The 26106-nt window shown below is 37.6% G+C and overlaps 1 protein-coding gene across 10 annotated transcripts in view; it reads left to right on the top strand.

Annotated features, from left to right (window-relative positions):
• The window catches only part of phldb1a (pleckstrin homology-like domain, family B, member 1a), a 77231-nt gene that overhangs the window by 34455 nt on the left and 16670 nt on the right, over positions 1 to 26106 (top strand). For 5 of the 10 annotated variants that reach the window (NM_001443097.1, NM_001443095.1, NM_001443098.1 and 2 more), the window contains 12 exon segments: positions 8474 to 8710; positions 11356 to 11493; positions 11810 to 11947; positions 12422 to 12550; positions 15451 to 15606; positions 15730 to 15840; positions 17733 to 17819; positions 18541 to 18660; positions 21694 to 21813; positions 22127 to 22279; positions 24645 to 24788; positions 25081 to 25140. In NM_001443097.1, coding sequence (NP_001430026.1) covers positions 8474 to 8710; positions 11356 to 11493; positions 11810 to 11947; positions 12422 to 12550; positions 15451 to 15606; positions 15730 to 15840; positions 17733 to 17819; positions 18541 to 18660; positions 21694 to 21813; positions 22127 to 22279; positions 24645 to 24788; positions 25081 to 25140 — 1593 coding nt within the window. 10 annotated transcript variants of the gene reach the window in all.

Here is a 26106-nt window from a genome sequence, read left to right as displayed (position 1 = left end):
CTATAGTGTATGTGTGTGAATGAGTGTGTATAGATGTTTCCCAGGAATGGGTTATAGCTGGAAGGGCATCCGCTGCGTAAAACATATGCTGGATAAGTTGGCGGTTCATTCCACTGTGGCGACCCCAGATATATAAAGGGATTAAGCCGAAAAGAAAATGTATGAATGAATTAAAGATTAAAAGAAAAAAATTATATGATTAATATTATTTTTATATTATTGTATACAATTAGATCCTATAAAAATAAAGGGACTAAGCCAAAAAAGAATTAATGAATTAATGAATGTATAAAATTATTTATACAATGATGACCAAGACCTCTGTCATATTTATATAAGCTTAATTTATTTAATTTTATGGCATAGAAAAAGACTTGGGGCCTCATGTATCAACGCTGCGTACGCACAAAAACTTTGCGTACGCCAGGTTTCACGCTCAGAATCGCTCACGTTTGGATTTACTAACAATGAACTGAACGTGGGAATGTGCGCAGGTTCACGGCAGCTTTCTGGCAGGCGTACGCACATTTTTTTGTGCGTATCTGTTTTATTTCCATTGGCGACTCCTAGAGGCAGTTGTGTTAAATTGCTCTCTACAAAGTGTCTGATCCTTGCAATGGCAGCTGTATGAGACGGGTTCATATAGTAGGTATGTAAGATTTCCATACCATACAGTTGACCAGCTAAACATTAAAGCACAATTTGCAGCGGTCGCCTGTTTTCCCAATGTAATCTGAGCTATCTACTGCACGCACATTGCTATAAAGACACTATCTAAAGATGAATTTGCATGCGTGAATCAGAAACATTTCCATTCAATAAATGTGCATATAAAATATGATGCACAAACTTATTGATGATTCCTACTTGTCTTTCTCTTGATAAATAGTGGGCAAAATCTGATATTTAGCTGGGAAAAAAAGAAAGATTTTATTAGACCTGGATTCGAGCTGAGTTTATGCTCGAACATGTCAGTACATGATCACATGCTTCTTATGAGGTGCGCCACTGAGACTGCTAAGGGTACTGCAACATTTTTCAGTTATAAACCACACTATTTCTTTTTTAAATGCACTCAGTGCGATGTTCAGACCCAACTGTGTTAACCGTATCAGCTAAACTCTCCCACTCTATTTTTTTCTTTTGTTGTTAATTCCGGAGAACAAACTTGCAAATAACACCGCTTTTCTCCGGTCTACCTCCGAAAGCAGCACCTCCAATTCACATTCTGTTCAAAGTTTCTCTTTTTGCTTGATTTTGCCGTTGCTTTTTCGTTGGGTTTTGCCATTAGCATAGTCATTAGCATATTCATACGGGGGAGGAGGCAGGGAGGTGTTTTGTGCTCGTGCATGTTGCGCTCAGTTTCACGTTCATTCAGATGTACAAAAGAATATGCGTGAGATTCGGCGTACGCAGTGTTTCATACATCTGAATTTTTTTCTGCGTACGCACATTTACAGCTTTGTGCGTACGCAATGTTTTAGTAAGATTTCCACGCAAGTCTTCGTACATGAGGCCCCTGATCACTCTAGTCCAGGGGTGGGCAAACTCGGTCCTGGAGGGCCGGTGTCGTGCACAGTTTAACTCCAACTCTAATCAAACACACCTGCTTATAGATTTCTAGTGATCTTGAACACACTGATTGGCATGTTCAGGTGTTTTTGATTAGAGTTGGAGCTAAACTATGCAGGACACCGGCCCTCCAGGACCGAGTTTGCCCACCCCTGCTTTAGTCGATCTAAAAGAATAAAATATTTACAAATAGAGCTATTCAAGTCATCTGTTGAAATTATATTCATATAGCAATATATATTGCATATATAATATACATTTAAATAATAAATATCACAATGTGAAATTTTTCCAATATTGTGACTATTATATATCATATAATGACTGAAGCCACAAAAATGAGAGGGTCCATTAAATAGCATAACTTATTTTTGGTGGTCGATCAATTTTGGCAGCCAAAACGTTGGTGCGTCTTTAATATCAAAACTCTTCTAGGTTCCCATTGTTGCACGTTTCTGCTATGTGATTGGCTTAGATTAATATAGAGTAAAAAAGTCTTGAATCATTGTTATTGACATCAATTGGATTGCGATTTGATATAATATCGTTTATCTGCCCAGACCTACGTCCAAGCTAATCAAATTATGAAATTACTTTTACCAAAGCATTAGTTGAACATTTATATTGTTACAAAACGCTTATTTAATCTAATGCTCTTCTTATAAATTTAGTCTTTATAAAAGATTACTAAAAAACACGATGCTTACACAAAATACATCTACCATACCTTACAACATCTGAGCATGTGTGCGTTTACGGTACCTATCAAAAGTTTGAACACATTTGTTTTTTATTATATTACGTCCAAGTTAATCTAACTACAAAATTACAAAATGGAAGTACACCATGTTCGAGATTTTATTTTGTTTTAGGTTTAACTTAGAAGCCATAATTTACCACATCGAAAGATTGAAACATTTATATCGTTACAAAACGCTCTTCTTTTAAATGAATACTCTTGTTTTAACCTCTGTGTTTATAAAATATTACAAAAAAAAATTCACATCGTTGTTTCCATATAAAACACTTACCACACCTCCAGAGATGTTACACATAACTACAAGTGGCCCCATGTCAAAATTGTGTTCTTATTTGCCATTCTTTCATGCCCGAAAATATGGTAAGCAGCATCATAAATTAATATTTTTTCAGCATCATAAAATCATTTCTGGATCATGTGATCATAAAGACTTTAGTAATGGGAATAAATCGCCTTTCTAATATTGCCATTATGGTAATTTGTGCTTAATATTCAATATATATTTCTCCTTAAAACTAATTTAAACATTTAAGCAAAGTACTTTAGATCAAAAGGTTTTTAAGCTGTGAAGGGCATAAAACTAATGGTCAAAGTAGTTCATTTCGCTGTGTCGAGCCCTGATAAAGGAGGGAATATGCCAAGGAGAGTGAGTGAGTGAGTGAGAGATTCAAGCTCATGAGACACATGAATTCATTAAGTGTGTTCAAACTTTTTCTAAAAGGAACTGTAAGATTTTAACATATTTTTGAATTTTAATTTATTCAAATGTCACAATGTTGTTGTGGGATATGCTATTAGGCTCTCTTTTATATCAAATTATGTAAATGCAATGCTTGGCACAGTTTTTAAAGTAACCTCAGTGAAGAAGCTCTAGATTGCTTTAGAGCAGTGATGATCTTTTGTGTGGTGAGGTTCTGAGTGACGCTGGCATTTGAACAGACCTAAGAGTTCAGCACTGGAGGTTGAGCGGGTTAAGTTTATGTGGAGAGTTTTCTGGTAAAGACATAGAAGAGTCAGGAATAACATACGGATGTGAATTCCTGAGGCCTTTTCAAAAGCTCATGTACAGAACGTGTGGCTGCCTGAAGACTATATTTACCCGACACAATCTCAGTGCTTTAAGCTGCCCTTCCCTCATTCATACACACACACACACACACACACACACACACACACACACACACACACACACACACACACAGTCCTTCTTTAGCAGTCTAAACATTCATCCCTTCCATAGCCCCTAAATTAACCACACACAGACATCATCTCTTTCATTTAAACCTATTAAAAACCCCAGACACTCCTCTGGTCCATCTCAGATTCCCACATGGAATTGCCATTCATCATCTTTGTTTCTCCCCACCTTATTTATCCCTTAAATTATATACATCATCAGTGCCTCTAACCAGCGTATCAATGATATCTTCATAGTAAAGTACCTCAACCAAAAAAATAAAATACACGCAGAAACCTAATTATATGCGGCTGCCTCAGAGAGGAGACACATTCTTGTTATTCCCTGGAGAAAAACTATTTTAGGACTTTTACTATGAGGCAGAACTGAATTAATGCAGGATAGGAAGTCATTTTCCATAATAACCGTCTCTGGTCAGCGTTTCGAGACAATGGCAAGAACGGTAGGTGTATTATGAACACGCTTTTACTCTGTTTGGGTTAAACTTTGTCTAGTGGTCTCTTGTCTGTCTGGCACTGTTGTCATGGTTACAGCACAGCTCTATCCAATGGTATGGCAACTTGAAAGGTAGTACTACTCTTTTTTTTTTTGTCGAATGCCCTTTTAAATACTGGTTAATATCACCTTTTTAAAGAACTTGTTGCACTGCTGAGCTGTATTTAGCGCTAATCTCCTCTCTAATGCCATCAAATGCAAATGCACGCAGACATTGATTGCTAGCTTCAGAAATGACATTTCAGAGGTGTGACCTCGCAGCGTGCTAATGCAAGCCGCGTGTGACCGCGCATTTAGGGATTAAAGCAGGGCTGTGATATATGCTGAGAACCGAGGAGCACTTTTGTCTAGTACTTGACTGGCAAAGCATTTGGGAGATGATGAGATAAAAGCTAGAAGTAAATTATGAACAAGTGGTAAAAGAAAATCCGGAATCCTTTAGGATTTGATCTTTTCTTCTAATCCTGACAATAAATAATGTGGCTTGAGGGGTAATGTCATATTTACTCTCAAATCCCCTCACGTGTCTGTGTTTACTCAGTTCTAGGTCATGGCCCAGTTGGCTTGAAAATGTGTTGTATTGTAGTAGCATTGTTGTGCTCCACCCACCTTTTATCACACATACACATTTTCTCCAGACAGCTGTTTCCTAACAGTGGTTTTCAACTTGTATGGCTTTCAGAGGCAGATTCTTCATTTGATATTGGGGTAAGAATGAGGTATCAGAGCAATTCCAGCATTATGGATGTGATATTTGCAGTAAAAATTTAAAACATAAATTCAGATAGAAAGTACATGTTAACATTATAGCATGTGTTGTGGATGTGACCAAAAAATTCAGCGAGCTTACAGTATATAAGGTAATTTGTACAAATTCTGTGAATTCAACTGCACGACCCAAAAGAAACAATGCTAATCCAAAAGCATAAGAGTTAACTCTCTATAGAACAAAAACAATTGATTTTTATTGATTTTTTTTACAGTATTGCATTTAGGAGGAAAAAGCTTCATTATGCATGTGACAGATGCGAGATTGGCACTTGTGTGACTTTGCTAAATCAAATATAATTGCTTGAAAACATTGACAGAGACATTTTTGAGTATTTTTAAAGTACTGTCAAATACTTGCTTACACAAGAAAACCTGAAAGCGGTTTCGATATTTTGAGAACTTTTTTTTTTCATGTTAAGGTTGACATTTGCATGGAGTTGCTCATTATGCTTGATATTTCTTGATCGAAAGTACAATACTATGGTAGTATTGTGAGTTTGATTAAAGCTTTACATTAATTGGGTTACAATATTTATTATATTTAAAATGTAATTTATTTTTGTGACAATGACATTGCTAATCAGCTTTTCAACAGTCATTAATGCAGTATACTATGAACCCAGCAGATGCACAACGTCATACGACATTAACATTTGGTTCAATTTTCGGTCGTCAGCATCTAAGGACAATGTTATTTTGACGTCCAATAATGAAGTGATATGATGTTGATTTTAGGTTGTGTTGGAAAGTGGCCAACGTCATAATGACGTCAAATACTGACATTATTCGTCAGGTATGGCAACCAACATTGGCAACCAATGCATAGTTGGGTTCAGACGTCAAGCCGATTTTCATTTCCAAACAATATGCAATGTCCCACAACTTTGGGGTACAACATCAATCTGATGTCATGTTGACTTCTTGTGCCTGATGGGAAGTATTACATGAATCTTCAGAAATCTCATATATGCCGAATTGGAGCTCATGAAAGTGTGTTATTAGCAAATGTGGAAATGATTATATACTAAAATAGCATTCTTTTTCATTTGGGATATGATAGGATTTAAGGGTGACTTGGTAGCTCAGTGGTTAGCACTGTCGCCTTACAGCAAGAAGGACGCTGGTTCGAGTCCCAGCTGGTGAATTGAATAAACTAAATTGGCCGTAGTGTATGAGAGTGTATGTTTCCTTGTACTGTTTTGTGGCTAGAAGGGCATCCGCTGTGTAAAACTGGACAAGTTGGAGGTTCATTGCGCTGTGGTGACCCATGATGAATAAAGGGACTAAGCCGAAGGAAAATGAATGAATGAATGAATGAATGATAGGATTTACTTTCATGTTTTTTAATGGGATGTCTTTGCTTTGCTTTCAAAACTGATTTTGACTCCTAATTTTGGATGCTTCTTTGTTAACATTTTTACAAACTTTTTAAACATGACATTGGCAGAATATGTAAAACAAGACCAAAAAACTGCTTGTAATGAACCATGAACAATAGCATAATGCTTGACCAGTAATGTTTTAATATGAACCATATTAAGCGATCTGTGAATTTGTGGCAAAATAATGAGAAGTTTAATTGGATCCATGGACTTTGAAGTCAGAAAGTATTTTCACTCCCTTTTATTTCACTATCCTAACTATGTAGAATAATTTAGCAGGATTCAATGTGTTTAAGTGTGGGTCACAATGCACCAGATGGACTACACTACACACGCAGGACATACTCTTTGTCTACAATTTCTCTTAGAGATGTGTGTCTGGCTTGCTGAATTTTTAAAGGTCATTTTGCCTTTGTTCTTGTCTGTGTGATTGTAGAAACGACAGAGAACTGAAGCATTTCATACTATAAACCACATGAGGGCGATATGGCATCAAATTTTAAATGAAAGAACTTTGCTTTTTTTCTCCTTTGTTTACAAGATTTGAAGCAGAGATAAGTCACTTTAACAATTAACATTGATCACTGCAAATATTTAATGTATTCTTTCAACATTTGTTCACAGAGAAGTCAGAGTCTGTTTCAATTTACCTTCTATAATTTAAGTCCACCTTTTATAAATCCACATGAGCCATCGATGCGTGTCAGAGAGAGAGTAATAAATAGAGGAAAGGTTTTCTTGATCAATATTTCAGTTATTTAATTTACACACAAAATCCCTGGAGCAAATTCTACTTAATACACTTTATGATTTAAACCTGCTTTACAGGCTTTTAATAATGAAGTCAAATTAACACCTTGGCAGTTGTTCCCAAACAGAGGACGGTCGTGTCATAAAATGGCTTTTGCACACAGAGGTTTAGTGCTGTGGGCTTTGTGTTGGTCTGTGTCGTGGCATCTCCAGCATGCATACCAGCTGTGCTGACACCCTTTTGTTGGAGAAGAATGCTGTTGCTACGTTACCCATCAGTTAACGTTTACTTGTTCCAGTGCACTGTCTGCACTCTCCTGACAGGGGAGACCTCGTTAAAACAGAAGAGCATATGTTTCCAGACGTTCTATTGGCTGCTCTTGTAGATAATGGCTCAGTGATAAAGACTTTTACACCCGGTGATTCCAAACCTTTATGATTTTTTATCTTCTGTTGGACACACAAAAGAAGATATTACGAAGAATGTTGGAAACTGGCAGCCACTGATATCCACAGTGGGAAAAATAGCATGGAAGTCAATGATTACAAGTGTCCAGCATCCTTCATCATATCTTCTTTTGTGTTCAGCAGAAGAAAGAAACTGAAACAGCGGCGTGTTTGTTTTCAGAGGTCTCGGGACCATTCGTTACATTCGCGTAAATTATTCCATGCTTCATTAAAAGTAAATTTGATTAGCTGAAGTGGACGGCTGCTCTCTTGTAAGCGGGCCATCCTGTGCCTTGCTATTTTAGTAATGTCACTGGTGTCATCGAGCCAAACTGAGCTGAGTATTGTCCATGTAAAATATAATGAGCCCCAATGCCTAGAGCGCTAGTTAGTCTGGCTAGACCTATGAGAGAAGACTGGGGAGTCTGGCAGGCTGTAAGTAGACAGTGAACACACAGACACTTGTACATCTATCTTCATGGGGACTTCCTATAGACGGTAACTTTTATTCTGTATATTCTGTCCTCCTATGCTAACACTACCTCTAAACCCAACATTCACAGGAAACATTTTCAAAACACTTAATTTCGTGTGGTTTTATAGCCTATGACCAAACAATGTCTCCCAAGTTACTGGTATTGCTATACTTGTGGGAACACATAGACAAACACACACACACACACACACACACACACAGTGCTGGAAGAGTGATTGCAGCAGCTGACTTTCACAGTCGGGTGAGAGGTTGCTTGAGTATGTTTGGGGGTCAGTAACTGTGTTGAAGAGAAATTTGTTAACGTATTTTTGTATAGCACCTTGCGGATATTCAGGATTTTACATTTATAATGATTTGTGTAAGATGTTTGGATCTGAATGAGCCCAGTAGGTTATGTTATAGAGGGTGACGCTGTCTTCGATATGTTCTGTGGGTGTCAAGTTGCAGTGAGTTTAGAACATGCCACACGAAGCTCCTAAAAGAGTGTATGAGAGCGTTAATGACATGTGTTTACATCATTTAAGGCTTTGTGTGGTTTTCTTGTGCACTTTAAAGCTGCATGCACAGCTGAGGGTGTTTCGTTTGTGTGTGTTTGTTTCCAGGAGAGGCAGAGGCTGGAGACCATTCTGAATTTGTGTGCAGAGTATAATAAGAGCGATCCTCCGGTTGGTGTGGACGCAGGGAGGGTGTGCCTGTTCCCGGGGATGGAGGAGGTCTCTGTTCGGCGACCGGGCCCTGACCCTGTGAGCGTGCCGGGCCAGAGCTCTCACAGACAGAGAGAAAGCGAGGAGGACAACCTCAAAGAGGAGTGTAGCAGCACTGAGAGCCAGCACCAGGAGGTACAGCACGCACACACACACACATATACTCATTCACAAAAACTACAGTATGAGAGAGAGAGAGGTTAAGAGAGAGGGGACTGTAATCACTCTGAGCTAATGTTTTTAGATTTCGACCAAGACTAAAATGAAAAATAAAAGACATTCTTGGTTACTATTCAGGTTATTCAATTTGTGAGATTCATCATGCGACTATTTGTAGTTTAGATCATCTCATATCATGCTTGAGAACATCATCAGCGGGTTTACACAAATTGGAGTTTGTGCTGCTTGAGTAGCTGTCATTTTTCATGTGAGATCAAATGTGAGAAGAAAATAATATTGCTGTTAATCGATTCAATATTTAATCACGATTATTCGTATGTTTTAACTCGCAATTTATTACAAATTAGTCACACATTTTTTCTGTCCTGAATATACCTTTAATTATTATTATGATGCATTTTGTACTGCATATCAACAACAGGGACTACAGAGCACACATTAAAAAACCCTGAAACATAACATTGTTTTATAAGGATGCACCGAAATGAAAGTTGATTACTGAAGAGGAAAAAAAATAATAATTCACTTGAATATGATTGATATTAATGTAATTCGCTATTACAAATATACATTTAAATGGAAATTCCACCCAAATATTCTTTTGTCATATACTTGTCCTCCACTTCCAAAATTTGTTTCTTTTACATGATGTTCTCTGGTAATTTTTGTTTTTTATTTATTAATATTACATTATATACTATGCTATTTTGAAGAATGTTGAAAGGAATGAAAAAAACTGTTCAACATTCAGCATTCATGCTTCAACACTCTTTAAAATATATTTGTTCTCTGTGAAAGAAAAGGTTTGGAACCCATGAGGTTGTCATTATAATTATACCAGATTATATAATGGATTAAGGGTCCTCAGACCTTCAGATCAGATTATATAAAACACAAAAAAACAACTTCTAAGGTAAGCTTATAATTATGACCATTCTTCAATTCCAATCTTTATTGTATTATAATATTATTTATTTTATATGTATATATATATATATATACTTACATACAGTATATATACTTTAACTGGCCTCTTTATTCACTTTATTAGGTACTCCTAACAAGCACCAGGTTAGACCCCCTTTTGCATTTAGAACTACTTTAATCCTTCGTGGCATAGATTAAGTAAGATACTGGAAATATTCCTCAGAGATTCTGGTCCATATTGACATAAATGACCCATAATGACATCACGCAGTTGCTGCAGATTTGTCGGCTGCACATCCAATGATATGAATCTCACATTTCGCCACATCCCAAAAGTGCTTTATTGGATTGAGGTCTGGTGACTGTGGAGGCCATTTGAGTACAGTGAACTCATTGTCATGGTCAAGAAATCAGTCTGTGAAGATTCATGCTTTATGACATGGTGTGCTATTCTGCTGAAAGCCGCCATCAGAAGATGGGTACACTGTGGTCATAAAGAGATAGACATGGTCAGCAACAATACTCAGGTAGGCTGTGGTGTTGACAATATGCTCAATTGGTACTAATGGGCCCAAAATGTGCCAAGAAAATATCCCCCACACCATTAAACCACCACCACCAGTCTGAATCGCTGATACAAGGCAGGATGGATTCACGTTTTCATGTTGTTGGTTGCCAAACTCTGATTCTACCATCTGAATGTCACAGCAGAAATCGAGACTCATCAGACCAGGCAACGTTTTTTCAATCTTCTATTGTCCAATTTTGGTGAGCCAGTGTGAATTGTAGCCACAGATTCCTGTTCTTAGCTGGCAGGAGTGGCACCGGGTGTGGACTTCTGCAGCTGTTTTGACGTGTTGTGCGTTCAGAGATGCTCTTCTGCATACCTTGGTTGTAACGAGTGGTTATTTGAGTTACCTTACCTTATTTGAGTTGCCTTTCTATCAGCTCGAGCCAGTCTATCAACAAGGCTTTTGCGCTCACAGAACTGCCGCTCATTGGACATTTTCTCTTTTTTGGACCATTCTCTGAAAACCCTAGAGATGGTGTGCGTGAAAATCTCAGTAGATCAGCAGATTCTGAAATACTCAGACCAGCCGTCTGGCACCAACAACCATGCCACGTTCAAAGTCACTTAAAACACCTTTCTTCCCCATTCTGATGCTCGGTTTAAACTGCAGCAGATCATCTTGAACATGTCTAAATGCCTAAATGCATGTAGCTGCCATGTGATTGGCTGATTAGAAATTTGCATTTAAGAGCAGTTGGACAGGTGTACCTAATAAAGTGGCCTGTGTGTGTGTGTGTGTGTGTGTGTGTGTGTGTGTGTGTGTGTGTGTGTGTGTGTGTGTGTGTGTATGGCAACAACACACAATCATTGAACTTGTACAAGTTCCTATAAACTCCATATGGGAACATAAACAGAGTTGCCTCTTTTGGTCTGCTAGTCCCTTTTGAATTCACCTAGTTTCTTCTGCTCTGTCTGTGAACACTTGACTATCTCAGCCTTTCATTCTCCCTTTCTTTTGAGAAAAAAAATGTTTTTCATTCATTTAGGTCACTGTTAGAATGTCAGCTAGAGTTCTTTTGTTGTAAACATTGTCTGAGTGTTCTTACTACACACACACACACATACATACACACTTTGTTGTAATTGACAAATGCTTTCTCAGCATGAAGATACTTCAGTGCTGGGCCAGCAGGAGCGTGTGTATCTGGAGGAAGAGCGGCTCAGGATTCTGGCTCGAGTGGATGAACTGAAGACCCGTGTCACTGACCTGGAACAGCAGATACAGGAGTCCAGGCAAGAGGTTAGACCATCACCAGTGTAATAATGTGTCCACAAAAGTACATTCAGCCCACGACTTCCCTCAGTTTTGTCTTATCTGCAGAATGAGAAGGAGAGATATAGATAATCACATCAAAATGGGTAAAGTCTGTTCAATCACCAGTCGTTTTCTTCTACATCAGTGCTCGGCCATCTGTCATGCATAGAAACATCTTTGGTGTTGCATAGTGGAATCAATGTGAACGGCGGATTCTGCCTGCTCAGCAGAACTGCACTATTCATATCAACCGAAACATATGGAAGCGAACAGACTGTTGAATGTGTGGTTTTATTGGCAGGCGGAGATGGAGAGGGCATTGCTGCAGGGGGAGCGCAGGGCGGAGCTTGATCAAGTGGAGGCAGAGCTGGAGATCATCAATCAACTTCAGCTGAAACTGAATGAAGTGGAAAATGCGACTCAGAGGGAGAAGGAGAAGGTACAGATAACAGACACAAACTATCAAGCATGCTTTCCGCTTTCCTGTTTGTTTCTCCTGAACAACTTTGTGTACTACCATTCTAACAGCCTGACATCTAACACTCTATTAACCTAGATGACACTGAATAGTGCACGTTTGAATTGACATTTTAATCTAAAAACATAGCTTTGTTCCAGATTGTACCATAAAAATTTGTAAAAATATCACAATTATGAAACTAAACACACTATAATATTGCACTGAGTCGAACTGTCTGCTGTATAAATATTTATTCGGCTCAGATTTACTCTGCTGCAATATGTGCTCCGATTGCCATGGCAACACTATATCTAAACCTCTCTTTTAACACAGCATGGTGTCTTTATCTAGCGTTTTCCTCTTTGTTTCCACCCTCTCCACCAACACTTGCTCGCTGCAGTGTGTATTTTTACCTGTGTGTGTGTGTGTTACGTGTGTAATGTTTTATTGTAGGAGAGAGCTAAAGTCTCAGCTGAGCGGGATGTCCTGGCCAGACTGAAGGACTCGTACAGTGAGCTGAAAGGCCAGCTTCATAAATGCCCCGAATCACTGAGGGAGCACTTACAGGAACAACTGACCAGGGTCAGTGTGTACTTTGATACTGCCCGAGAGAGCCACGCTGATTATCCAACATATACTTTACATCACTTTAAAGAGACACACGAGAAAGGAAAGAAATGATGAAAAATAAAGAGTTGGCAGGAGATAATAGCAAATTATTTGATTATTTTTTAATTAGTACATATAATTGGTGTTGATTCTAATTAGAAAGTCCTTTTGGGAAGAAAGCTAAATAAGAAAATATGTTATTTTGCTTTTAGAGTCCTCCAGAGGTCTTGATGTGTTTCATTAAGCGCTCAAATTTTGATGGTGATTAAATTTAAAGGCTGCTAATTATGGTTTCTAATTGTCCAGTGTGGATATAATTTTGAAGAAAATGAGCTGTTCAGAAATCATTTCTCTATTGTTTCCTGTAGTATAAATGAAAGCCCTGCTTCATCAACAGAGATAATTGTGGTGGTTCCCTTGTTCGTGTTGAACACCATGAAATATGTAACGTCAGATTAATGTAATGGTGTTAAACATTTAATTAATGGGATTCTAACTAAACACATTAACTCTGACAGCTTTAATAAAGGAATGAATAAAACCGAAAACATCAATGTTACAATTCTACTTAACAAGAGTAACTGATATTGCAATTCTGTTTAAATAAAAAAGTAATCTAATTTTGTGGTTTTAAACGTTAAGTGTTCTGAGATATTGCGTCATAATTCACAGTGTGAAATATATTGAGATTTATTCTGAGGTTCTCAAAAACATTTACATAATTATTAAATAATTCATATGTCTATATAGCGTAGTATACCACAATAAAACAGAATTACAGGCGACAATCAGCCTCTATAATTAAAAATGGCTATGTCTCTGATATATATATTTAAAACAATTAACCAGGAATAATTAGAAATCATCAAGACTTTAATTTGTTATATAAATTTGTTATATTGACATACATTTGTAGTCAGAATTATTAACCCCCCTGAATTATTAGCCCCCTGTTTATTTTTTCACAATTTCTTTTTAATGGAGAGATTTTTTTCAACGCATTTCTAATTCTAATAGTTTTAATAACTCATTTCTAACTGATTTATTTATTTGACTAGATATTTTTCAAGACACTTCTACACAGCTTAAAGTGACATTTAAAGGCTTAACTAGGTTAATTAGGTTAACTAGGCAGGTTAGAGTAATTAGGCAAGTTATTGTATAATGATGGTTCTGTAGACTATTGAAAAAGTATATAGCTTAAAGAGGCTAATAATTTTGTACTTAAATGACTGTTTAAAAAGTAAAAACTGCTTTTATTCTAGCTGAAATAAAACAAATAAGACTTTCTCCAGAAGAAAAAATATTATCAGACATACTGTTAAAATTTCTTTGCTCTTTTAAACATCATTTGGGAAATGTTTATAAAAGAAAAAAATCAAGGGGAGCTAATAATTCTGACTTGTACTTTAATTGATTGTTAGTTATGCTTTCATTACTACGCTGTTATTACAGTTGATTTATTTTGAAACAGAATGATTTCACCGTGAAAATAGACATATAAAAACAATTTTAAAAATCTAAGTAAAAAAATATATATGAGCAATTCCATTGTTATGGATGTGACATTTGCAGTAAAATTTCCAAACATAAATTCACAGAGAAATTATATGTTAACATTATATTGAAACATTTGTTTATATTTTTCAAAAAATGGGATCCGAAAAATATCAACCTGTAAACAGATTTTATATTTTAAATGAGGAATATAAGCATGTTATGGATGTGACCAAAACAGTATGCGAGTTTGCTGTATTCAACATACTTTGTAGTAATTCTGTGAATTAAACTGCACGACCCAAAATAAACAATGCTAATCAATAGGATAATAGTTAGCTCACTATATAACAAAAACGATTGATTTTATTTTTTTTACCAGTTAAAATTGGCACTTGTGTGACTTTGGTTAATCAAATATTATAGTTTGAGAACATTGACAGAGACATTTTAGAGTATTTTTAAAGCACTGTAAAATACATGCTTACACAAAAAACGCAGAAACAGTTTAGATATTTTGCCGATAAATTTTTCCGTGGAAAGGTTGACATGCATGGAATTGCTCATATAGTATAAATGCTATATGTACATCTTTATATATATTTTATATCTTTACATTTGTAAATATTTTGACTGCTAAATTAAAACAGTTTTGATTAAAATGATAACAATAATCAGTAATCAATCAAGATACATTTACTTTAATATAATACCAACTGAAAATATAACACACTTGTTAAAATAAGCATTGCTATATGGTGAATCTCCTTCCAGTATCAGCAGCAATTAATGGGCGACAAACACGACTTGATATAATAAGAGCCTTAACTGGACAGCTTGTTAGATTCTGGATCTGTACAAATTGCACAAATATCCTATGGCTGTGTGTGCTGGCTGTGTGTCTGCGCTTCCTCTCGAGCCACAATATGCTCATGGCAATAAAGGGTTTACACACTGACTGAACAACAACGAGCGTTATGATGCACCTCAGCTCTTATAGGCAGCGGAAATGCATGGATGTCATCTATTTGTCTGTTTGTCTTTTGCTTTTCACTCTTGCTTACATGCCTTTTATTCACTAAATCTTCTGACTAATTCACTGATATTATAATGAACTGAGCAAATCGCCCAACCGTTAAGCACCATGTAGAGTATATGTCTGACTGTTTTTGTTTGTTTGTTTGTTTCTGGATATGCGTTTTGAAAAAATGTGTTCCACTCAGCAATCATTGTTTGGCAGACAGAGTGATCTTCTTCGGCATGTCATTGAGGAACATTTGTCTGTCTGCTTGTTTGTTTTTCCCATCTGTTCGTCTGCCTCTGTCTTCCCCTCTCTGTCTCTCTGTCCATCTGTGCATGTGTGTGTGTGTGTGTAGAAGGTGGAGGCACTGGAGTCGGCCACTAAGCGCTTTGAGGATTTGGAGTTTCGCCAGTTGGAGCGGGAGAGTGGCATTGAGGAGGAGAAGGAGACGGTTGGCAGGCAGCTGTTGCAGGAGAAGGCAGAGTATCACCGGAATGTGGCCAAAAGGAAGGTAATAGCACTGATCTCATGTCAGGTCTATTATAGGTCTCATAATGTCAGTATTGAGCTGCAAATCTTGTGTCAGGCTAAAGCATAGACACTTTTTGGAATGGAATTTATTTTGGTGATGCAGGAGAAAATGGCAGCTTTGGAGATCCAGGCTAACCAACTTGGACTTCAGGCAGCTCAGGATTGTGAAAGAATGGCCAAAGATAGAACCCTGGCCCTGCAGATGCTCCACAAGGTTGAGTATAAGGATTAACATCGGTCTACACTGATGTTTGACACTTAAAGGAATATTGCAGGTTTGGTTGAAGTTAAGATCAGCGGGCAATATTTGTGATAATGTTAAAAAAACACCACTTTTTTTGGACATGGGCTCTTTTTACAGCTCCCCTAGTGTTAAACAGATGAGTTTTACCATATTTAAATCCACTCGCTTTTTAGGGGTCTGGCGGGAGCACGTTTAGCTTAGCTTAGCTTTGCATAGATTATTGAATCGGATTAGACCAGTGCTTCTCAACCACATTCCTGTAGGACCACCAACACTGCATGGTTTGGATGTCGCATCCATTACAGGTCTTTAAGTCTCTGCTAATGAGTTGAAGATCTGAATCAGGTGTGTTTGGTTAAGGAGACATAGATAATGTGCAGAGCTGGTGGTCCTTCAGGGACATGGTTGAGAAACACTGGATTAGACCATTAGCACCTCGCTCAAAATGACCAGAGTTTCCTGTTCATTTTTAATTAAAAATGAAAAGTTGCTTTTTTTCTACAGTAGGGTCAAGCTTATAATAGGAATATTATTGAAACTTTTTTTGGTTTGTGTGTGTGTGTGTGTGTGTGTGTGTGTGTATATACATACACTGACCGGCCACTTTATCGGGTACACCTGTCCTCTTCTCATTACCGCACATTTCTAATCAGCCAATCACATGGCAGCTACATGTATTTAAGCATGTAGACATGGTCAAGACGATCTGCTGCAGTTCAAACTGAGCATCAGAATGGGGAGTAAAGGGGATTTAAGTGACTTTGAACATGGCATGGTTGTTGGTGCCAGACGGGCTGGTCTGAGTATTTCAGAAACTGCTGATTTACTGGGATTTTCACGCACACCATCTCTAGGGTTTATATGGTCAAAAAAAGAGAAAATCTCCAGTGAATTGCAGTTCTGTGGGCAAAAATGACCACTTGTTACAATCGAGGTATTGAGAAGAGCAACTCTGAACGCACAAAACGTCAAACCTTGGGGCTACAGTAGCAGAAGGCCACACTGGGTACCACTCTTTCAGATAAGTACAGGAAACTGAAGCTACAATTCACACAGGCTCACCAAAATTGGACAATAGAAGATTGGAAAAACGTCGCCATGCCTGATGAGTCTCGATTTTGCTGCGACAACATGAAAGCATTGATCCATCCTGCCTTGTATTAATGGTTCAGGCTGGTGGTGGTGGTGTAATGGTGTGACGGATATTTTCTTGGCACACTTTAAGCCTATTAGTACCAATTGAGCATCGTGTCAACACCACAGCCTACCTGATTAATGTTGCTGACCATGTCTATCACTTTGTGACCAAAGTGTATGCATCTTTTGATGACAACTTTCAGCAGGATAACGCACCATGTTATAAAGCGTGAATCATCTTAGACTGGTTTCTTGAACATGACGATGAGTTCACTGTACTCAAATGGCCTCCACAGTCACCAGAATTCAATCCAATACAGGATGTGGGGGAACCGGAGATTCGCATCATGGATGTGCAGCTGACAAATCTGCAGCAACTGTGTGAAGCCATCATATCAATATGGAGCAAACTCTGAGGAATATTTCCAGAACCTTGTTGAACCTATGCCACAAAGGATTAAGACAGTTCTGAAGGTAAAAGGGGTCCAACCTGGTACTGGTAAGGTGTACCTAATAAAGTGGTGAGTGTGTGTGTATATATATCTACATATACATACACACATTGATTATTGTCGTAACTTTGCTCAGTTTAAGTAATTGTTGATTCGGCTCTTGTAAAGTATTCAGTTTAACTTACTGTAAATCCATAAACCTTAAAACTCCAAAATGATGATATTGAATGTTGCTGTAATTGTACATGTGACTATTTTGACATCTGATTATAGGAAAAGGAGAGACTGTCTTCCCTGGAGAAGAGATACCAGAGCTTGACCGGTGGAAAGAATTTCTCCAAGCCGACCAGCACAAAAGAGGTGAGTTCATTCAACAGCCTTCACTGTGCAGTATTTACCAATGGCTAATTCGTAGCCGGTTCGAGCCTCTGCTAAGTCAGTTGGCGTTTCTGTTTCCCCCACAGTCCAACGACATGCGGTATAGGTGAATTGGGTAGGCTAAATTGTCTGTAGTTTATGAGTGTGAATGAGTGTGTATGTATGTTTCCCAGTAATGGAAGGGCATTCGCTGCGTAAAACATATGCTGGATAAGTTGGCGGTTCATTCCACTGCAGCAACCCCTGATTAGCAAAGGGACTAAGCTGAAAAGAGAATGATGAATAGTTAACCTATTTTTGGTTGACAAACAAATTCCATTAGCTATAAGCTGGTGAATGGACTGTACAGATGCCTTATGATCTGAACTTGTAGAATCATTATAATTCATGAGCTATCTGTGCTGTACTTCAGCATTTAGTGCATCGGTTTGAAATAACCGTATCGTTGTGTACATCCTGATGCTGGTGGTGTCCGTGGGGATCCACTCGACTCCCACTTGCCGGCGAAGTGCACGTTTTTTCTGGGTTATCGCCATCGGCAATGAGCTTCATGTCAATGCCTCTTTGATCAGTCATGAAATATGTAGAGGGAATCTGAAGAAGTTTGATAGGACAAATAATGTTATAAAAATGCTCTTTGGCGTGGTTTGTGCAACTCTTTCTGTGTGGTGCTGTTTGACTTTGGTCTTCATATTCAAAACAGGAAGTGCTTTACATCAGCGAACCCGACTTTTTAGATGAGCTCCCTACCCAGAATTCTCTGCTCCCCTCATCCAGTACTCAAAGATCCACCCCTCAGATATGTTCTAACAGGCCACAAGAGGTAAAAGCATGACCTTGGACAGCTCTGAGTGATTTACAAACTAACAGAATCATTTTGAATGTGTGTACAGCGCGGTCACCCATAAAAAACTATGTGGCTCTGTGTGTGTTTCTATGTGGCTAATGGCAATTGTAAAGAACTTAATGCTGACAGTTCCTCAACAATTCAATTTGTGATTCTGCTAGTGCAAAACTAATTTTTCATTTATTTTTATGAGATACTACTGACAAAATTCATACTGTGTTTTTACCTAGAAATTTTCATCCAGACTATTGTCCATAATTTGTGATAATAGGTTTATTTTGCTAAATATGACTCATATGAGTTTAATTGTCTGTGACTTAAATCACACCACTTGTTCTAAATGATTTTGATTTACTAAAACATAAATGTTCATTACAGACATTTATTATGTTAGATAAGTTTAAGTTAGATAGTTTTTTGGCCCCATTAAAGAAGTTTTGCAGGAAACTATTTTAGTGTGTATTTCAGCCACATTAGGTTAATGCAGCTGTGAGAACCGTTATCAAACCCTAAACTAATCCTAACCCTATTTACAGTATTGTATTATTATCAAACCTATCATCAATGTATTAATATTATAATACTCATAATATTATAATACTCATCAAAAATATGTATTCAACATATAGTCAATAGTCATATCAATCAAACGTTTGGGGTTGCTGAGATTTTTTTCATCTTTTTGACTGAAGTCTTACACTGTTCTTACTACACACAATGTGATGCTGCTTTCTTTTTACTATGATTAAATATTTTTTTGTCCTGAGCATCCATGATAGCAGCCAACAAAGTTTGTGTTTTAGAAATAGCTTCTGTTTCTGTGGCATCGTAGCTGAAAAAGAAGCATTATTTACTATGACAATGATCACCTCAGGTGCTGATCATGTGCTTTATTCAGTGTTAGTTGGGTTAAATGTTATCAGAAAGAGTTGGAAATCAATTTAACATGACCATTTATGAGCATATAAGTTACCTTAGATCCTGAAAATAAAAAAAAAACTAGCAAACATCCAGTGTAAACGTAGATGTTTAATTTGTAACTCAATGTAAAACGTTTAATAATATTAATAATGTTTAATATTTATTCAATTGATTATAAACCTATCTATTTCTTTTTGAGTTCAGTGCACTATTTTACACCTCTGAATGGCTGTTATTTAAATGTATTCAAATGTCATGCAAGGTCTGAAGCACACAGCCGAATTGCTTGTCACTGGAATCTTGTCCAGTTGTGCGTTGTAAGAACACAGTGTTATGCTCACTGGGACGCTGCCTTTATTTGATAAAAATACAGTAAAATGATTTGATTTTGAAATAAATAATTGCAATTTACATTAACTCCTTAACAGAACTGATTGTAATATATTGATATGGTGCTCAAGAAGCCTTTTATTTTGCTAATTTAGAAAAAGTAGTTGTCATGGTTTATGTCTTTGTAGATATTGTTGGATGAATTTCTGAAAAACGTAATTAAAATTATAGTCAGTGTGCTAACAATTTAGGAACAACTCTGGTTTATTCAAAGTTGAATAAAGCAACCCAGGCTCATTCTGAAAACGTATCGCTATATACATTTCTGGAGGGTGCCAAATACGTCTCAGAGGCAGCGGTCGACTGACTCACTGACTTACTGAATGACTAAACGATCGACTGACCCCCCCCCATACTTCTGTGTCAAGCGCACACGTTTGCTACAGCGCAGCCTAACCCTAACCCTCACCGTGCCTGTCGGTGTCGATGACGTGCACCTCTAAAAAAATGCAACTACACAACTACGCGTAGCGCAAGCTCTGTGATTGGTTGGCTTGGAAGGGTGACGAGTGTAGGCGGGACCAAGAGCCGCGTGAGTCAGATGGAGCGAGTGTTTACAAGTGTCAACTGTTTACAAGGAGCTGCGGATGGAAACTGTTGCTTTGTGTTTACCTTATAGTTACAGTTGTAGCACGTCCGCCAGTTCCTGCCTCAAAATAAGCAAGTTTCAACCACTTGTACATTAAGGAAGCTTTCAGAAAAAAACAAAACACAAGTGAAGAAACTCGACACAGAGGAACATAAACACCGCACTGCCAACTAGCATTTCTGAAGTGTTATTGCAGAGCAAGAGAAACAGCTTGCAGAAGTATGAATGCACAGCTACGCATGTTGCATGTGCCGTGGGTCACGCTGATCACTTGATGCAGAGGTATAAACCAGGCTTTAGGCAGTCAGCTCCTAGCGCAAAAAGGAATCGCATCATACCACCCTGTAGCGTTCGCTTTAAAGACGAATTGCAGCCATATGTACTTCTGGGTACATAATTCGCGATCCCCAGAAATGTATATAGGGCTACGTTTTCAGAATGAGCCTATGTTGGAATAAAGTGTGAATTTTCAAGCTTTAGAGTTTATAAGACATACTTTCAATTTCCAAAATATTCACACTATCAGTGCTTTTATTGCTTTTTTGATGGCTCTTTTTAGTTCCTTTCTTTCCGTATACATTTTATCACTGTGACATTTTTAATTAAAATACTGACCCCAAATGTTTGATTAAATGGGCAATTGAAGGGCGTGACACCTGGAATGCTTGCAGGACTCTGTTTGGTGTTTGTGCTGTTTGTTTGTTGAGCATTCATCAGTTCTACTGGCCACAGATTCAAGGTTGAAAATGGGGAGAGTTTGCATTTTGTGTGAGACATCACTGAACCCTTAGGTGTGGTTTGTCCTAATCCAGCATGAATTCAGTTATGTTTAGGCCATTCATGATTGCTATGGTCACATTACCTAGCACTGGAATGGTGTGCACTGCTATTATCACACATGTCAGAAGGCATTTGTGTGTGTGTGTGTGTGTGTGTGTGTGTGTGTGTGTGTGTGTATTGGAGATGTAGCAGAAATGGTATCTGTTGGGTGTGAGCATGCTTTTCTAGTGGGTGCATGGAGATTTGTGGTGGAGTTCTTCAAGTCTCAAGATATGAACTGAAATCCTTTGTGGATGTGTGTATGGATGGATGTGTGTGTTTGTGCTCAGGAGTACCTCAAACTCTCTGATGTATATAAGATGTATGGGAATGGATGTGTCCCCGCCCAGACTGCCTCTCCTAACTCGCTCTGTCTACCGCTGGCTGTAACATCAGACACACCTCGTGAGGTACGACTCCTCCACTCACTCTTTCATCCGCGACACAATCTTTTCCCTTGCCTTTCCGCCTCCTGTTTCCCTTTCCAATGCCATTTATTCCTAGTTTGTGACTTTTCTTTCATGATGCTGTCAGAATAACCCACTGGCTGTCTTCCCTTGAAACCCCTATTTTTCACTTCTTCATTTCTTCTCAGCTCTCTGTCTCTCCAGCTGTCTTAGCTGTTGCTGTATCCTCCACCTTTGCTACGCCAGCTTTATGCTTGTGTATACCTGAATCACTCTCATTACATGTTGTGTTTATGTGATGTGTGATTGCATAAAGGAGTATGTGACGGTCAGTCAGTTAAACCAGCTGTTCGGGATGCCTAAAGTTGACCCCTACCCCACTTCTTCCGTCCAATCATTCCAAGCTATTGACCCCGCCCACTCCAGCCACACATCCCAGTGTGGCTCCTCCCAGTCACTTCTTGTTGAGGTGTGTGTTATTTTGTGGTGTCGATGTGTGCATACTTTTATTTACCAGTATTTGTGACAATGTTCAGAGTTGAATGTAGAGGAAATTGAAGCTGTAGATTCTTATTTCTTTTAGATCTGTATCATACTTTTAATAAGTGGTGGCCAAAGTACACAAATTAGGCACTTTAGTAAAAGTATAGATACCCTAGTAAAATGTCCCCCTTTTTAAGTTTTACTTGAGTTAAAGTACAAAAGTGGTTGATTTTAATTGGCTTAATATAAGTAATATAAGCAATTTTTAAGATAATTTAATTAACAAAACTTATGGATAATTCATGTTAACTTAAGTAAAAACAGGTGAAACCCCATTCATACGATGGACCGCATTTAGGGGTGTGTTTCTCAAACAATGACATAACTCGTGGCTGAACTATCACAGTACGATGCATCTTTTGGGAAAAGAAAAATGTAATCACTAGTGTTTCCTAAAACCGTAATTAGTTCTAACATAAAACGTTCTTACGCCCCATTCACACGGGGCTTCAGCGTCAACACTTGACTGAAGGCGTGTCTGAAGTTGGGGCTAAAGCGATCGTCATAGCAGCATCAGCCAATGAAATTCTGTCAGCAATAGGCCACTGTCTAGCAGGTGTATTTGGATACAGCGATCTGATTGGTTGACGCTTCAGTCTGCGCTTGAAAAGTTGAGCTAGTCCCAACTTCTACAGCGAGCAACGCCTCTGAAGCAGCGCAGACGGATCCACAATGCAGTTCGGCAACGCCTGACGTCACCCATTTGAAGTGAATGGGATGCGTTGATGCTGACGCCCCGCGTGAATAGGGCGTTAATGACGCACTAAACAGGGTGGAGTAACTACTTCTTTGGAGAAAATCTCCATAACTTTTTGTGTAAATTGTTTTACACGCACACGGATTAAAAAAAAAATCCAATATTAGTTTTGGTGAAAACATGCACTCGTCTCCCTATTAATTGAAATATATGTAAACGGCACATATAAAGCCTATGTTTCCTTTACAAATATTGTTGAGAACATTCCATATTCTATTCTAAAACCACTTACAAAAAGCTAGCACATACTATAATCTCATATATAAATCGTCATGTTAATTGTTTTAGTTTGTAGTAGGCTATTTATTAGGAAATAAAAAACAATATCCTACTTAATAATAATAATAAAATCTGTCTATTGTTTTGTTTTGTATGTCAAATTTAACAACTTTGACACTTTCAAACCACTGCAGTAATGTTATAGCATGTAGGCTCAATATATACATTAAATAATATTAATATACATTTTATAATATTAATTTACATTTTTTAATAAATAGCCTAGGCTGTTATAAATTATTCCATTAACGTAATCTATATATCTTGCTGTTTCAAGCTTTGAAGACATAATCTAAATTCACTTTCCAACGTCTTCTATAGCTCTCGCCATGAGCCATGGCTGCATTTAAAATGGCATAAATGATTTCAAAGTGCACTACGAAGGGAGCGCAACTGTCAGTATGAAGATCGCTCAAACTGGGCTGTAAAAAATACTTTGAAAGCAAATTACATGTAAGAGTGATGTTTTTTTAATTATTATTTCGAGTTTAAATGTTTAAATGTGGTAAATGAGTAGGGCATACGGGGGATGACTGGGAGTAGAACACAGCCAGGTACTAGGAGTGTATCTACAGCTCTAGAGGTGTAGTTGCAAATGTATAAGTTTGTGACACAGTTTGCGAATGTTTATTGGAACGATGGATTTGGGAAACATCAAATCAACGAACTAAGTTTGTAACAACAGAACTTGTGTCCTTAATTGGCTAACAATGTTTTTTGGAAATGCACCCCAGATCAGTTAAAAAAAAATCAGTGATTGTTTACTGGTGACTCACTCTGAATAGATCATTTGAATCAGTGAATAATCTACTGCAGACTCACTTTGAATAGATCATTTGAATCATTGAGTTGTTGACTCATGAACAGATATCTATCCAATTCACAAACTGATTGTTCAGTACAATTTAACAGGATGACTGATCAAATTGATATTTTTTACTTAGTAAACACTAGTTTCTTAACAATTTCTCTCCTTAAAAAATATTTTTCTATAACTGGAATGTAATAATACGATTTTTGTTTTGTTTTGTCATGTAGAGAATTACAGTAAATAAATCCTAAAATAAATATACTTTGATAAAGAACAGATACTTAAAATATGTACTTAAAGTAAAAGTACTAAGTCCTTGTCCACCACTGCTTTCAGTGCATGTGTCTCTTCTTTGGAATGGCTTTTTTCTAGTTTCTTTTTTCCTATATAAATTTTTCCTCTCTATTTTTCCATCCATCTTCATTTGCCTGGACTGCACCTCAGACCCAGCCTGCATGGAGTAGACCTTCAATCCCTAGGCTAGATTCAGAGCGTTGGTACCAGGAGATCATGGCAGCTGGGCAGCCCAGTCACAGCTGTCCTCCCCCTCTGCCCGCTAAGTGTCTCTCCTCACGTAAACCAATGCAGGTAAACTGTCATCATTTGTCTTTCCTTCTGCTTGCAATCTTTATCTTTTGTCTTTCTTTAAATTCTACATCCTTAGTGTATCCTTTGTATTGAATCTCTCCAGAAACAATTACTGCTTCTTGAATGAAATGACACTGCTTTTATGTAAAGCACATTTGAGGTCTTTGTTGCTGGTTGTGGTTGCTTTGGTGTTGGGTTTCTCCTTGCTGTGGGGCCAAGCTATCATAGCTTTTAATACTGATGAAGAGTATGATTGACAAACAGGTGAATAACACAGATGTTTTATTGTCAGATGTGTAAGCAGGATGGAGAGACCAATGGCACCTTATCAGGCAGAAACACACCAACCAAAGTAAGAGAGTTTATAATGTAACCTCTAATGGTTGTTTCTAGGAGATTTACTTAGGCCAGAATATGCTGTCTACCTTTTTAAACACTGTGCTGATGTTTAAAATTCAATGTCTGCACACATTTCCGAGATTTTTGTCATCATTTACTCAAAACAGTTTATGTATGTTCTTATAAAAACAAAGAATATATTTTTAGGAATATTGGAAACCTGTAACCAATGATTTCCATAGTATTTGTTTGTCCTACTATATATGTCAATGGTTACAGGTTTCCAACATTCTTTAAAATATCTTCTTTTGGTGTCTTCTCTTTCAGTGTTGATAGCCATGAACCAAACTAAAAGTTGTGTTAGGAAGTACTTTTTAATTTGAACAAATATGTACTGTATATATAAACGATATTATGTTTTACAATCAAGAATAAAGCACTGGTTCTTTATTTTTGAGGCTTTGTTGTGTTTATAAGATGCAAAGCAATGTGTGCTCATGCTTCATTCGTAGAAAATCCTGTTATTTTTTCATATATCATACTTTTAATTGTATACAGCTACTCAGCTAACATGAACACAACTGTCATATTTCCTAGTTCCTCCAAAAGTCCCAAGAGGCTCTGATTTGTCAGCTAACATAATGTGGTGTGATTCGCGAATCGGCACGTCACCAGGAAAAGCTTCACGTTCCTACAAGCATGCACTTTTGCGCTGTGTAAATAGTCAATCAGAGTAGCTGTTAGCCGTATCAGTTTGTGCCTAAATCAGACAGAAAATGACACAGAGGACACAGCTAAACCTCTCGCCTGCTCTCTAAAATAAAATCTGACAAGTGTTTTTCACATATATTCAGAATAAGCATGTTTATGTAATATAAAACGTTCACATATGTTTTGAGAGTTTGTTATTTGAAATGTAGAACACAGGGAAAGTGTCTGTATGGAGAGACACTTTAGCCCTGGCGAAGATTGTGGGTGT

This window comes from Danio rerio, chromosome 5, assembly GCF_052040795.2.
Source record: "Danio rerio strain M-AB ecotype USA chromosome 5, GRCz13ab, whole genome shotgun sequence".
In the NCBI taxonomy this organism is placed as follows: Eukaryota; Metazoa; Chordata; class Actinopteri; order Cypriniformes; family Danionidae; genus Danio; species Danio rerio.
The sequence above is the reverse complement of the archived record's forward strand: the minus strand, read 5'-3'. Positions and strand labels throughout refer to the sequence as shown.